The following is a 16,606-nucleotide window of genomic DNA, read 5'->3' on the forward strand; positions in this document are numbered from 1 at the left end:
AGTTTCTACAAATGCATAAATTAAAGCAGTGGTTAAAAATACAAAAACAAAATGCAATTAAATTAAAACAGAAATCACAACACAGAAGTAGAGAAAAGGGAAAATATGAACACATTATCACAGCAGTTGGTTGTACCCTGTAAAAAACAATAGTCTACCTTCATTATATAATATTGGCATAACCCCAATGTCTGATAAAAAATATGCTTCTCCCTCCGTCCTGCAAGTTTCAAACCATAACCCTGAAACTTGTCCTCTGTAACTCCAAACAGAGCACTTCCACCGAAAAACAAAACAAAAAAACAAAGGCAAAATAGATCATCACACAGCTCTTTTCTTTTTTGGTTTTGAAGTTATAATAATAACAAGTAACACACTAGTTAAGTGCTCTGCCTCACAGATAGACGTCTCAACGCAGAACAACGAAAAGAGGAATTATTACTATGAGGTATTCAGAGACATTGGTAAAAGACATGCACGGCCAGAGTGCTGGGCCTTCCTACATGTGGGTGGGCAGATAGAGGAATTAAGAGTTTTCCAGGGGAGCAGACGGATGTTAGCTGGGATGGGTTGGGATGGGGGGGTGGCGGGGAGGTAAAGCCTGATTTATACTTCATGGTAGAAATGCGGACGCTAACAGCAGCCGCAGCATTGTCGCAAATAGCCGATCTACAAGATAAGCGACACTGATGTACGGTTGGAGAATAAGTTAACCACGTTCAACTTGTGTGTCCTTATTTTTGGGTACATGCCAGTGTAAGTGCAACACTCTGTGACAAAGTATAAGTCAGGCTTCAGTGGTCAAGCGTATATAAGCGGCAAGGCAGAGGGGGAATCGAAGAACTTTGGTTTGTGTTGGTATGGAACGACAGGCTTTGGTAAGTTTTCATTGCATGGTTGCACTGGCGAAAGCACCACACGGTGTGATGAAGACTTCCTCCTTGGTTTCTTCTTCAGTGGTGGCCCTTCTACAGGCTGAGGTATTCACAGAGTCAAAAGGTGAGAGGTCAACAGCGGTTTAACACTTTGGTTCAAGCAAGGCACTCTTCCTGGGAGTATGTTTTGTTTTTTGTTTTTAAAACAAAGATTGCAACACGTCTGCTTCTATAGTTTCAGGAACATGTCTGCCTAATGGTTTACTACCCATGGCAGGAGAAATGTCGGACCTATTCCTTGGATTAACATTATCCACCTATAGATACACACTGAGAGGTGGGCTTTGGTCAAAATGAACTGGGGGAAACAGGAGAGGTAGTCCCATATATTGGATTGAACGATATACTGGTATATCGATATATTTGCATTTTGTGAAATATTGGGGTCGGCAACAGATAGTTTGTTTCAAAACAGATGATTATGCACATTGTTCATAGAAATTAAAATTAAAATGTGTAAAAAAAGAAAGCACTTCTCTTAAATAGTCAGTAAGAGTGCTTAAAGTGCTTAAAATGTAAAATAGGGAAAACAATGACCATATCTGCCTAGAATGAAAGACACATGCGTAGACTGTGGAATCAGATGCATTTTGGGGTATACAGACAGAGTTCACTACATTTAAGATGGTTGATAATGTTTGGAGAACTTCCTGTTCTCCAAAATATTGGAATCGGGATCGGCCTTCATTATCGGGCTACCTCTGGAAAACGCTGTGCACAACGTTGACCCCTGCTTTAGATTCCCAATCTAACCATGTGTTGTTGAACAAGTGATGAAACAACAATTCTATTTTGTATATCAGTTCAAAATGTCAGCCATTTCAGCTTTTGTATGTCTCCACTGTCAGCAGACTATAAAACAGTATGAAATATCAAATTTCCAATCATGACGGGCACAAACAGCGACAGGGGGATAGTTAGCAAGTTAGCTGTATAGCAGACAAAAGAAGAGGTACCCATATAGACTCTGTGTATATCTATAGGTGAATCAGCACATCTGCCTATTAGCTACATCAGCATGTCATTCTAAGGAGCCGTAATCTGAGCACACGATGAAGCGAGAGCACACATAGCTGGGGTTAGCATGAGTGGAACGCAGGCAAGGGAAGAAGGAGACAAGAAGATAGGATATAGAAGAAGAAAAAGGAGGGGAGGGTCGTTTATATATATATCATCTAATAATAACACCACTCATAGAGGCCGTGCACTGAGACAAAATCTTTGGTTATCTTTGGTATCATCAAAGTGATATAAATCACGTATGGAACTTGAGTGAGGTAGCATCTTTGGTTCACACTTTAAAAAACATCAGCAGGTCTTAACACATATTTTTTGTTTGTTTTTGTTTCATCATCTTTTTTTGGTTTTTCTTTTGGGGACATGAAGAAGCAGCTCTCTTCTCTTCCTCTCGCTGTCTTGCCTTTAGCAGTGTTGTTCCGACGCGCATCGAGCTGCTAACCCTGCCCAGGGGAAGATGAGGGCCAGGGGCCAGCTAATATACCTAATTGCCTCTGTGCCCTGATGCCAGCCCTGTGTAGTGCTTTCTTTCTATAGCGCTGAAATGCATAGCTTTACCAAGATGAATGGAATCAGGTCTGGGGGTTGGGGGGATGGGGTTTGGATGTTTTTTCATCGTGGCGATGGCGGTGGGGAGATACTTGTATACAGGTGAAGCTCATATTGCAGCCTAAGCACGTTAAAGTGAATTGATCATTCAATATCTGAAGCACAATGACGCAGAGATAATCAAATAGCTGTGAAGCAGTTTGTCCTGAAATAGTAAGTCAGGTCTCTGTCTGTCTCACAGTGTCTACATTGATGGACAACCGTTGATCGAACCAATCAATATAACCTATAATAAAAAACTATTATCGATAATTGATCGTTTTATAAAATAATGGATTCATAATCTATCCTTATTTTGTCATTATAGGCAAAAGGTAAAATAAATAAACAGAAATTCAATAATAGTGAAAATGGCAGATCCACAAGCTCACAACGAGTGTAAAAAACATTTCAAAAATAGTGGAAAACAGCTAAATCTACAAGCTCACGACACGTCGCGATTCGTTGCGAGCATGCAGATCTGCTATTTTCACTATAGGCTATTGTATGACACTCCTGTGTGACAATGTCAACGAATTCAACAAATCGCAAAGGAAAGAATCTGCTAGTTGCAGCCCTAAAAGAAATGGTCTATAAATGCAGGGAACACCAGAGCTGATATAGCTTGTGTTTGCACCATCCCACTAACCATCCCACTAACCATCACACTGCTACAGAATGGATTTGTCTTTGGTCGGTATAGCTGCTGCTGGCCGTTCAACACATAATGATGAAACTACACTGACAAAGTGATACTTCTAAGCATGAGAGGTGCATATAAAGGATTGAGAATGTAGAACATTCACTGCCAGTGATGATGACGACAATGCTTTCCAAACGTTGGTTCTTAATTAATTACTCCTCTTGCATCAAGTATGGGGCTGCTCTTTCACTCTTCCAATGACTTTTATTTTTTTTCTCCTTTCTTTTCACGAGCCAGCACCTCTCCAATCAAAGTATGCATCAATCAAAAATTTAACATTTTCTGTGCTGATGGCAAAGGTCTAACTGGGATATCCCATTCATTTGAAGCATTTAAGGCAACGGTCGTTAATATTTTGAGGGCCATTTAATATTATATTGCCATTTGCAGAGGACATGATTTTTTTATTAGGACGTTAAAAGTTTTTATGAGCCAAGTTATAATTCATTCTCTTGTTCTTTGTGTCTAACTAACAGTCTCTTTTTCGAGGGTGGGACTAAATTAGGTACAAAATACTCTTCAGGATAATGAAATAGAAATTATACTTCATCTTTGGCTAAAACACTTCATATGATACTATGTTACATACCGGTAGTTTGAGATCTGAGTTGCAGGAGAGGCTTTGGAACATAGAAGGCTTTGGCATTATAATATATGTGTCGTTTCAGCGGGTTTGAAAGAAAGCACTACAATGTGGGTTGAGGTAAGGGTTCTGGTCTGGTTTTAGGGTCAGGGTTGGGTTTGGGTTAGCAGTCTACTATGAGCTGCAGTCTTGCCTGTCTGCAGCACTTGATAGACAGACAGTCAGACAGACAGAAGACAGATAGACAGACCGTTCTCACACACACAGACACACAGATAGACAGGTAACACAAGACAAGTCCACCAATCCAAAAAAAGGCTGCACAACATTCCAGTCGCTCTCGTGGGATTTCTCTTTGAAGCTGATTGGCCATCCCACTGGAGCTCCTCCTTCTGGGCTGTTGTCAAAGGGTGTGGGCAGCTGCAGAACACACCAATGATAGGCTGATTAAACCTCCATTCAGAGACTCGTCATCCAACCAACCAATCAGATTAAAGATAAGGACGGCGAATGATAGGTTGATATTGGGGGGAGGATGTTCGAAGTTAAAGCTGTGAGACCAGTGATAGGGAAGGGACATCTAAATGTTTTTTGCTGCATGTTAGACATAAATGTGTCGCCGAACAAACATTTTAAAGCAGGTCAAAGAAGTCTTTGGTTTTGTTTTGTTTTTTCTTCATCTTTGGATACTATAAATATCAGTATAAGTACAGGTTTTAAGGGCAAAACGTTGCTTCAAGGTCTCTTTTAAGTTTCTCTTTGTATCTCTACGTTTTAAAGCTTTTCCACCGAGGTTGAGTCAGTCAGACAGACAGTCTGTCTTCAGGCTTTGGTACAGGCGTTCAGACAGACAGTCTGTCTTCAGGCTTTGGTACAGGCGTTGGGGTTGGCTGGGTGGCCGGACCCGTCGTCCAGCCACTTGTCCAGGCTCCGGCGCCGCGCGTTCATGAAGAAGTTGCTGACCGTGGTGAGCTCCAGGCCGAGCTGCTGGGCGATGGTGATCTGCAGCTCTTTGGACGGACGCTTGTTCTCCTTGAAGATTGCGTGAAGCGTCCGCCGCTGCACGTCTGTGAACACCAGGCGAGGCTTCTTGGACAGGCCGCCACGTTCGCCCCTCCCTCCATGGTCCTGTTCCTTACGCTTGCACGCTGGACAGGAGGGATGGAACAGAGAGAGACATGGAGAGAGACCGAGAGAGTTAGCCAGACTTGCAAATAAAAGCGGAGCTCACGCTGTAGCATTTTCAAGTGCTTTAAAAGAATATTTCACTCCCAAGATGGCTCATTTACTTACCCTGTGATGGCTTGAATACTTGAAGAATTTGTGTTTGTAACACATCCCTTTACTGTGAATGAAGAATCCAAACATGGAGAGAATACAGTTGAAAAATGAGAGAATTGGAAAAAATAGGGATCTGTTTGTAGATCAACAGCATTTTAAAAATCAAAACTCATTTTATGAACTCCAAAACAATGCTCACAGTGTGATCCCAAGTGTCCTTTATCCAGACATACAGTATGCTTGGTAAAGTTGGTACTATCAAAACATCGCTTTTAAGCTGAAAATGAACAGGCCTGTTGGGTTCAACAGGAGCTCAAGTCACATGTATGTGCCTGAACAGGCCTGTTGGGTTCAACAGGAGCTCAAGTCACATGTATGTGCCTGCTGAACAGGCCTGTTGGGTTCAACAGGAGCTCAAGTCACATGTATGTGCCTTGAGCCTTGAGCTCCTGACAATTTAACCCAATTTAACACGTTTCTGCGAAAAAGTCATGTGTTGGAAATACTAAATACACGGACTGGATACAAGACACTTGAGATAACACTGTGAGTTTATAAATGGATTTTTTTTCTTAAATTTTGACTTTCCAATTCTCTCCTTTTTCAATTCTCTTGGTTTTTGGATTCTTCATTCACTGTAAAGATATGTGACACAAAGCAATTATCATTGTATTAAGCCATCATAGGGTGAGTAAATGATAGCAAACGTCATTTTAAGGGTGAAGTATTTTTTTTAAAGTAGGGCAACAGATAAGAGACAACTTCATATTACAAACTAGTCCATCCATCTTTCTTAAAAAATAATCAAATTATTTAAAATGAGGAAAGTTCAACACAACTGCTTCTACATAAGCGGTTGTCTGGGTATGAAGAATCATGACATCACCAGTAGAGCACTTTGCTAGTTGTACATATATGTAATGTACTTGGTACAATATCGACCTATAAATGTACATTGTAAATTAATAGTATTCAAAACCATCCATAACCATAAAAGTATATCATTCAAAACCAGCCATAATCATAAATTAATAGCATCCAAAGCCAACAATAATCATAATTGTATAGCATTCAAAACCACCAGCCATAATCATAAATTAATAGCATCCAAAGCCAACAATAATCATAATTGTATAGCATTCAAAACCACCAGCCATAATCATAATGCACTGGAAGCCTTTCTACTTGTTAAATATGAACTGAACTTATATGTACATGAATCATATAAGTATCCTTGTATTTGTTTATACAGAGCTCAGGTGAGGATGTTCTATACTGTATACTGTATGTTGTATTATAACATACTCCATAATTATAGAGACTGGTTAAAATAATGTAAAAACTGATATACAGCCATAATTGCAATACAAGCATTGCCTAATGGCAAACAAAGAAACTGTGATAGAAAATGTATTACTGAGCAATTGACTGAATTCATTTACAATGCAAATATCTTGGTTATCCTGGTGAGTTGCATTTTGATAGCCACAAGAGCACAAATAAGCAATCTACAAGCTCACATCGGGTTATGTCGCAATGCGCTGTGAGCTATAGATCCTCCAAATTAACATTTTTGAGCGGTGCACACACTGCTCCTTTAAATGGCTATGTGTGTTCCTGTGTCCGTCTAACTGTGCCTATGTCTGTCCGACTGTAGTTGCACGGCTCAGTTGGCACAGGTGTAATGTCTTACTTTCCCTCTCCTTTCCAGCTGCCATCCATTGGGGCCAGTGGTGGCTCCCACTTTTGGTTTGGCTACATACGTTCTATCTCAGTGTTTATCAATCATTCTTCATGTTAAATTAAAATGTATTTGGCTGCAGACTTTCAAGTATTTTGTGCCAGGAACCCCCCATACAAGGTTTGTGTTATTAAAATTCAAGATCATTGTATGCACACAGACACAGTATCTGAGAAAAAACATATTTCTTTTGGGATACACAGTGTTGATGTGCACCTATAATAAACCTGATGTCCTCTGTGTCCTACTAGGGCCCTTGAACTTTAGATGTTTTGAAATGTTATCTTCTTTGTCCCTGGCAAAAACAACAAGACCACTGGCTAGACTTGCAAGCATGCACGCCCACGCGCACACCCGCACGCCCGCACGCACGCACGCACGCACGCACGCACGCACGCGCACGCACACACGCACGCACGCACGCACACACACACACACACACACACACACACACACATGCACACATGCACGCATACTGTATCCAGGCTCTGACTGTACTGTCCTTAAGTACAATTTTATGTTATTTTGACTTCCCGGATTCGTTCAAATTTTCAGTACTTTTACCTCTACTCCACTACATCTCAGTGTCAAATATTGTACTTTTACTCCACTACAATTATTTGAAAACATTAGTTAGTATAGTTACTATAGTTACTTTATAGATTTGTATTATTATGACAAAACATACAGTAACCACTTCAACCCTATACATTTTGGCCATTTGGAAACGGCCGATCTACAAGCTCACAATGTGTGGCCATGTGACGCATTGTGAGCTTGTAGATCTGCTATTTTCATTGTGAGCTTGTAGATCTGCTATTTTCATTGTGAGCTTGTAGATCTGCTATTTTCATTGTGAGCTTGTAGATCTGCTATTTTCAAAATATTTTTTTATACATTTGAAAACTTGTGAAATAAAGGGGGACATTATGCACAATGACTGCTTTTACTTTTGTTACTTTAAGTACATTTTGATGCCAATACCTTTGTACTTTTACTCAAGTACATTTGTTTTACTTGTAACAGAGTATTTCTATATTGCAGTATTGATACTTGTACTTAAATATCACTGCTTGTAACAGAGTATTTACATGGTGGTATTGCTATCCACCACTACCCATTTGTATCTGCGAATATACAAATGGAACCAAACTATATTCTCAAATATAAATGAACATAGATGACTTTACTGTTAGCACAACAGGCCTTTACTGCTCTAGCCTAGCTCTTTGAAGACCACTGTTAAATGAGCAACATAGTCTAAACATCAGTCTACCAAACTGTGCAGGTGCATTCTGCCAAGCCCAACAGGCTAGTCTATGCACAACATGAAATCCATCAATAAATCAATCAATCAATCAATCAATCAATCAATCAATCAATCAATCAATCAATCAATCAATCAATCAATCAATCAAAACGTGTATTTATGAAAGGAAGTCCAACTGTCCAAAACGCTGCACCAATAAGAGAAAAAACTACGAAAACATAAATCTGTCAAATGAAACAAACTGTCAGGGAGTTGAGTGTGTTGTATTGCAGATACGGGGTTTACAATTCAGTGTCCTGAATCTGACAACATCTTAAGAATGGAGGTATAGACCATGCCCTGGATAACATCTTAATGTTGGAGGCCTATATCACGGTTCATCTCAGTTTAAGTGCTTATGGAAACATGACAGGGATATTTGGTACACACAGGCTTCATTATTAAATGAACTGCTCTCTATAGCCTACTTAGTGAAACGGTTGGCTCTGTACTTGGTCTGCTTTTGTTTCCTTCACCAAATGTCTTTGCTGAATAGGCGGCGTTGGGGTTCAATTAGCCTCGGAAACCACAGGGTTCAAGTGGTACAACTTGGGCACTTGCCCTAACCTCGACGACCTTACAGGCATATGCAAAGGCTCAACTTATGTAGCCTAACTTACATAGCATTTCATGTAGACACAGCACTCTATAGTGTATACGCATAGTTTCATTATATAGATATTCCACTGTTAGGTTCTTAGCTGATACGTATGATTCATGATGACTATTTTTATGTATATGATGTATTACCATGTTTTTTTTTCTTGCTTAAATCACTCTGGATTAGGAGCGTCTGCCAAATACCTAAATTGTACATGAAAAGACCACTGTCCGTAGTGCTGAAACCAACACACGCAGTTTAACGATAAGCTGAAGGATTTGGCTCGTTCATTTACTGAAAGGACGACTACTAAAAAAGGAATCCATTTGATTTTAATAGCAAACCGCAGCTGTTTCCCCCCCGGCTACAGTATTCTACACAATCTAGAGTAAGACAGTTTCTCAGTAAGGCAATTCAAAGAGTGACCAGCTGGGGGCAGCAGTGGACTGTTAGAAACCAGATTGATACACGCACACAAGCACACACACAAACACACACGCACACACACACTTGACCTGTTAGCCTGGCCCATCATTCCTCCTCTCATGCAGGCCAGAGTTTGCTGTTAAATCCTCAGGCAATAATAATAATACAGCCACAGAAGACAGATCCATAAATTAACACTACAATGCACTTCAATATCTTTTAACTGGTGGTTAAATAAAATAACAAAATAAAAACCTCAAACGGCATCATTTCTAAATTGCTATGAAAATATGGTTGTGTTAAAAAAGCAAATACTAGGCTATACTAACACAAATTAATTAAAAAAGATATATCACACCCGAAGTGAGGGCGCTCTTATCATCATACATCATCTCATTCCGGCCAATCACAATTTGCGCCCTCACTTTATCATGTTTGTGTTACGCAATGTTTGTGTTTACACAAACACTCCAAATTGTCCATTCATTGTCAATGGCATTTCATTTTTGTGTTTTGTGTTTAATTTGGGTTACACACACCAAAAGCTGGAAATAGGAAGGGCTATCGCCCCTCAAACAATTATAACATTGTATTACCCCCCCCCCCCCCCCCACACACACACACAGTACACACAGTACACGCACGCACGCACGCACGCACGCACGCACGCAAGCAACGCACGCACGCACGCACGCACGCACGCACGCACACACACACACACACACACACACACACACACACACACACACACACACACACACACACACACACACACACACACACACACACACACACGCATCCACACGCATCCATACATACATACATGGGGTGGGTGGCCATAGCTGAGTGGTCAGTGAGCCCGCCTGGGCAGCCAGAGGCCCTGCCGGGTGTCGCAGGTTAGATTCCAGGCCAGGCCAGCAATGTGTCGATGTGTGTCCCTGAGCAAGACTCTTAACCTCTAACTGCTCCTGGCTGCTCACTGCGCCTATAGTGATTATATTGGAAATGCATAGGATTGATTTGGGGTAAATGCAGGGCACAAATGTCATGTGTACACATACTGTATATACACATATTCATGAGTTTCACGTGTAGTCCTATCACTGTAAATCCCTGGAACATGTGACGCGTTTAAAACCTAAACACCAGTGTGTAATAATACAATTTCAAATGTTTATTAATTTTCATAAAATACAGTAGAACACGAGTTCACTCAAACACCTCACGAGAACACCTAGTGTTCAGATTCTAAACACCTATATGACTGACTTTGATTGTAAAAGCTAAACACGTTTATGTGTTTAAAAAGTGTTACTGGTGTTACTTCTGTTTATAATCTAAACACTGTGACACGTTTAAAAAGTGTTAGAACCTAGATAAGTGTTTAGAACCTAAACGCTTTTGGTTTAGTGTGTACACCTGCCATGTTGTGCATGGACCAACACAGGTGTTTCAATTTGTCTGACTGGCGTATATATACAACATTAGTTATATATGCCGGTCAGACAAATTGAAACACCTGTGTTGGTCCCCAACATGGCATGTATATGACTATATTTGAAACTCATGAATACAGTGATAAAACACGCACGCACGCACGCACGCACGCACGCACACACACACACACACACACACACACACACACACACACACACACACACACACACACACACACACACACACACACACAATGTATTATTATTATTATTATACATAGCCTGGCTATACACACAAGCTATACAATGCAATCAGTGGCATATCCTCATGACCATAAATGAGTGCGTTGGCGTGCGTGCGTGCGTGTGTGCGTGCGTTGGCGTGCGCGCGCGCGTGTGTGTGTGTGTGTGTGTGTGTGTGTCTCCAGTGCTGGTAAACATTAACAGAGAGAAGGGGCTCCTCTACTCATGTGTCGGCTGCTCGTTATAAATCAGTCTGAAGGCCACCGCAGACAGGAGACAGAGCCACTGCACTGCACTGCCAGCGGTGCCAGGTTTCGTGAGAGAAACAAGCAATGAAAACAACAAGCCAGCCCTTCGCCCTTTATACCGTTAAACATGTGCATACAGAGGCTATTTGAAAAAAGCAGATCTACAAGCTCGCAATGTGTCGCTCCGCGATGCGTTGTGAGCTTGTAGATCTTCTATTTAAAAAAGAATAACCTTGGAAGACATTTTGATTTTTTTTTAAATATGGGGACATTGGGGGTCCCTATAGCTGGCATAAATTGTTTTCAGATGGGGGGCCCGCAGACAAATATATTATGTTTTCAGATGGGGGGCCCGCAGACAAATATATTATGTTTTCAGATGGGGGGCCCGCAGACAAATATATTATGTTTTCAGATGGGGGGCCCGCAGACAAATATATTATATATATATAATGATATAAATGATGCACTGATCTGTTCTATCTATCTAATTTGGGGGTCGTGAAATGAAACCCTGGTTTAAACAACAAATATTGTACAAGCAACTTTACAGAAAAACAAGCCTAAAGTTGCTTCTAATAAACAGACATGGCAACACTGCACTGTCTGCCTGCCAGGCTGCACATATACAGGTACAGGTAGCCAGTGGTGGACATAGTAGCCTATATCCTTCGGATGTCGGGCAGAAACCTCGTATCTCCATATTCTAACTTTGCGTGTTTCTTCGTAAATTAACGACTTGATCATATATATACACGCTGTGTCACACAAAAGTATCAAAAGTAGCAGATCCACAAGCTCGAAACACGTTTGGAGCGTATAGATCTGCACATTTTTTGCTATTTTTTGTTTTTGTTTGAATTCAACAGTTTTGGACATATGAGGTTTCCACCCGACACGACATAAGAAAATAGCCTAATCTATTATAATTATATTTTAAAAAATTATACATTTTCTCTTTAATATCAGTGCATGCAACAGTGTGAGATTGTAGATCTGCTATTTTCTCTATTGAATATATATATAGAGCTTAAATGGTTGATTGTATTGTAAGTTTGTTTCCCGGGAGTCCCTTCTAGAAGTGAATTAAGTTATATGCTATATATTTCTATTTCAAATATTTGAAATTTCGATAAATGTACTATAGACTAGTACTCTGGTAATGTACTATAGACTAGTACTCTGGTAAATGTACTATAGACGAGTACTCTATAGACTATAAATGTACTATAGACTAGTACTCTATAGACTATAAATGTACTATAGACAAGTATATACTAGTCTATATAGTACTCTGGTAAATGTACTATAGTATAGACTAGTACTCTGGTAGATGCATTTATATTGTACTGTCCAGCATGCACTGCCAACCCACAGTGTTTCCCAGGATCAGGTGAAACAACAACGGCCTTCTTATCAGCCTAATCACACACACACACACACACACACACACACACACACACACACACACACACACACACACACACACACACACACACACACACACACACACACACACACAGGGGACAGAGCTCTCTCTGCTGCTCCCTGCTAATCATTACAAACACACAGATAACCATGCAAGCATGCACGCTTCTCTCTCGGTTTCATAATCTCAGTCTGCAGAGCAAAGAAGAACACATGCATGTCAGTGTGTGTGTGTGTGTGTGTGTGTGTGTGTGTGTGTGTGTGTGTGTGTGTGTGTGTGTGTGTGTGTGTGTGTGTGTGTGTGTGTGCGCGTGTGCGTGTGTGCACGCGCGTGTATGTTTTTATTGAAATAATGCAAATATTGCACCATAATCAAGTAGCCTATATTGGATTTTATTTTTTACCATGCAGATTTCATATTTTCATATAGGCCATGAAATAAGCCATGTGTTTTTGTTTACTTGAAATTAAGTATAATTTAACATTATTTCTGCAATTGTATTGTTGGTGAATCGAAATATACATGTGTTTTATTCCTGGCTTGAATCACCTGCATTGACTAAGCTATTCTATTTAAAAATACTATCCTATTTATATTCCTATTCTATTACCATGTGAAAAATGCAATTTTCTTTCATATTCCCATAAGCTAGGTAATTGAATACGTGGGAAAAGTTGAGATGGCCTAAGATTAATTTCAGAGGCCTAAAATCAATAGGTATATCACTTCTACTTCAGCAGGCGATCACATATCTAGTTCACCAAGGAGGCAACGGGTCGATAAAATGGCGCTCACTCCGTTTTTTATATTAATTTAGATTTTAACTGTAAATTCCACCCTCCCCCTTATGTCTAAATTATTCATGACAAATTCCAACAAATGTCAGTGTTTGAATATTTCTATTTTTAATATTTCGTCCCTCTTTGGCCTATTTCTGACCAAATAATGACAAAAGAAATACAATATGATAATACAGGGTGGATACATGCAATACAATTTCCGTCGGTCTTGGGCAACGTTTGGGGCCTATTTTTAAGAGTGACAATGAAAACATAATTCAAAAATAGCATTTCACATTGATTGATCAAAACGCAATCTAACGGCAATGCGACGACACTGTGGCGATAATAACATGCATATAATGCTAATATTTTTGTCAAACTCGTCTCAGTCGCATAATCTGTATTAGTCTAAAACGGATTTGTCTTTATCTCTCTCTCTCTCTCTCTCTCTCTCTCTCTCTCTCTCTCTCTCTCTCACACACACACACACACACACACACACACACACACACACACACACACACACACACACACACACACACACACACACACACGCGCGGCACAGCAGATGGGGGAAAACATGCAGAAAAATAATCAATCGAGATTACACACACTTTCCACGCGGCCTCACTTTTTCACGAGTTAAGACATTGATTGGAGAAGGACAAAAAAAATAAGGAAAACAGGTTACTAATCTTTGAACCCCGCGGTGGGTGAGTATGTGGTCGAACGGATTGGCCCTTGTTGGCGCTCTGATTGACTCGCGTGCACCTCAGGGACAAATTAATAGTGGCCTAGATCAGTTAATTAGACGGACGCTGGCCAGGGCCCGTCGACTTCTATTCCCACGTTTAGCACAAGGATACGGACGGCATCACAATTATGTTTTTTATTTCAATGCTATTCCATTGGACCCCCCCCCCCCCCTTGCTACAGTAATTCTAATCTATTATTACATTACATTCTAGTCGTATAGGCCTATCGATGTATTATTATTATTATTATTATACGGCAAATCGAATTGATCTCGGCGCAAATGCCAATGATTTATCCAAAATAGGCTGTATGGCACATGCAGACAGGCCTGAGCTCTCAGCAAATGATGAGTGATTACATGACCAGCCTACTTGACATTTGAAATGACTTTTTCACACAAGTACACACACAAGTACACACACAAGTACACGCACGTGCACACACACACACACACACACACACACACACACACACACACACACACACACACACACACACACACACACACACACACACACACACACACACACACACACACTGTTGTTTCTCCCCCCCTCTCTCTGTTTACAACAAGGGCGCGACATTAAAAAGCTGATCAGATCCATCGACACCAAAATAAACACCCATTCCTAACGATCCCTGCTGGCCGAGGGATCAACTTACGCACACAGTCCCGCGCGGTCGATATTTTGAGGTAAAATGACATGATGAGCACAAGTTGTTTCACAAAAGCCCTAAGTCAGTGTCGATGACAGACAGAGAGAGGCAGACATTAAAGACTATACAGGCCCATCGGTATTCCTATTTATATTAATAAATTGTATCAGCCAGTTCTCAGAGTGGGTGCCCAGAACCGCGGCCGATAAAAGCTATTAATATAAATATTCACTCAGCAGCATCATAATCACAAATGAACCAGGGACAAAAGAGCAAACACAACAACAAGTTAACAACAACAACAACAGGGCACTGAAGAAGACATAAAAAAAAGATGGAAATAATTTATAAAACGGTGCATTACCGAGGCTTCGCTCACCTGCGAGCCTGAGCGCACTCATGCGCTGGAACTCAGGCTCCTGCAGCCACTTCCACATGCGTCGGAACGTCTCCCGGCCGGACTTGAGCTTGGACCAGGGCTTGGGGTTCCGCAGCAGGTCGGAGAGCGTGCCCTGCGAGCGACACAGGACCCGCTGAGCGAAGATGGCCTGCGGGATGCTGTAGCGCTTCAGCTCCGTGGTGATCCTCTGCGCCACCTCTTTGGTGTTCACCTCCTCCATCTGTCCCCCAGAAGAAAGACCACCACCACCTCCGCCCACGCCGACGCCCCCTCCTTGTTGCCCGGGTCCGGACGCCTGTTCCCGGCCGCCGTTCCCGAGCCCCTGCTGCCCCCCGTGGCCCCCCTGCATGGCGCCCAGGTGCGCGGCGGCGGCGTGCGGGTGGTGATGGTGGTGGTGGAGGCCATTGAGCTGCACCATGCCCGCCGAGGAGCTCATGTGCTGCTCCGTGGTGTGTCTGCCGAGCATGGCCGGGTGGTGCGCCTCGAAGCCGCTGGGCGTGAGCATCTTCTCGCCGGGCATGGCGGCGCCCGGGTGCGCGTAGGGCGGGATGCCGGCCTGCGAGGTGTGTATGCCGGCCAGGCCGGAGCCGGACAGCGGCGAGAGGCTCTGGCCCATGCACGGGTCCTTGTGGTGGTACGGCGTGGGATACAGCGTGTTCATGGGCGCCAGTCCCCGGCCGTCCTCCCGCATCAGCGTGAAGCTGCCGCTGACGTTGCCGGGGATCCGCTGGTGCGGGTGGGGGTGGTGGGGATGGTGGTGATGGTGGTGGTGATGGTGGTGGTGGGGGAACTTGTCGGACACGGTGGAGATGGGTGGCAGGGGCTGCAGCGGCGTGAGGGTGGTGTAGGTGCTGCTGGCGCTCATGCTCATGGGGGGGGCCTCGCACATGCTGATGGCCGGGTGCAGGTGTCCGTGGTGACCGGGGACGCCGGGGTGATAGTCTCCGCCGTCCAGGAGGGTCGCCATGCCCATGGCGGCGCGGTGGCTCAGAGTGGGACCCCGCGGCGGCGGCGGGGGGCCGGGAGGGCGGGATGAATGCGGACTGTGTGTGTGGGCGCTACCCAGCAGCTCTCCTCCGAGTCCTCCGTGACCGTGCAGGGCGCCGCCGACGGACTCATGGCTCACTATTCCGTGCAAGTGCTCGCCAAGATTCTCCATCGACAGCTGGGCGTTCATGGTCCTGGTCGGCGGGGCTGCAGCGCTGCGGTCCGACCATCTACCTGATAATCTGACCTGTGGTAGCACCGCGGCGAGCTGGTGTCCATGAAGTCCTCCTCAGCGTCAAGTAAAAAAGTTCAATTCCCTTTTGTTGTTGTTTTTTTTCCTGAAGGATGCGGTATAGTCTCCGGTGTTAATTGCCTGTATCCCCCAGTCAGTCCTTATGCGTAAAATCTTGATCCCCTTTTCACATCGAATGCTATTTTTGTTTTTTTATTTGCAAAAGGGAACTCCTTTCCCCCCCGAGTATTA

At 42.7% G+C, this 16,606-nt stretch overlaps 1 protein-coding gene across 1 annotated transcript; it reads right to left on the reverse strand.

Annotated features, from left to right (window-relative positions):
* Positions 1-4,687: 4,687 nt before the first annotated feature.
* Positions 4,688-16,312, reverse strand: onecut1 (one cut homeobox 1; the record flags this gene model as incomplete). The annotated part of the gene is made up of 2 exons (XM_079497909.1): positions 4,688-4,974; positions 15,100-16,312. The coding sequence occupies 2 exons, from the start codon at positions 16,310-16,312 to the stop codon at positions 4,688-4,690; spliced, it is 1,500 nt and encodes a 499-aa protein (XP_079354035.1).
* Positions 16,313-16,606: the final 294 nt, after the last annotated feature.

This window comes from Electrona antarctica (assembly GCF_951216825.1).
Source record: "Electrona antarctica genome assembly, chromosome: 3".
Lineage (NCBI taxonomy): Eukaryota > Metazoa > Chordata > Actinopteri > Myctophiformes > Myctophidae > Electrona > Electrona antarctica.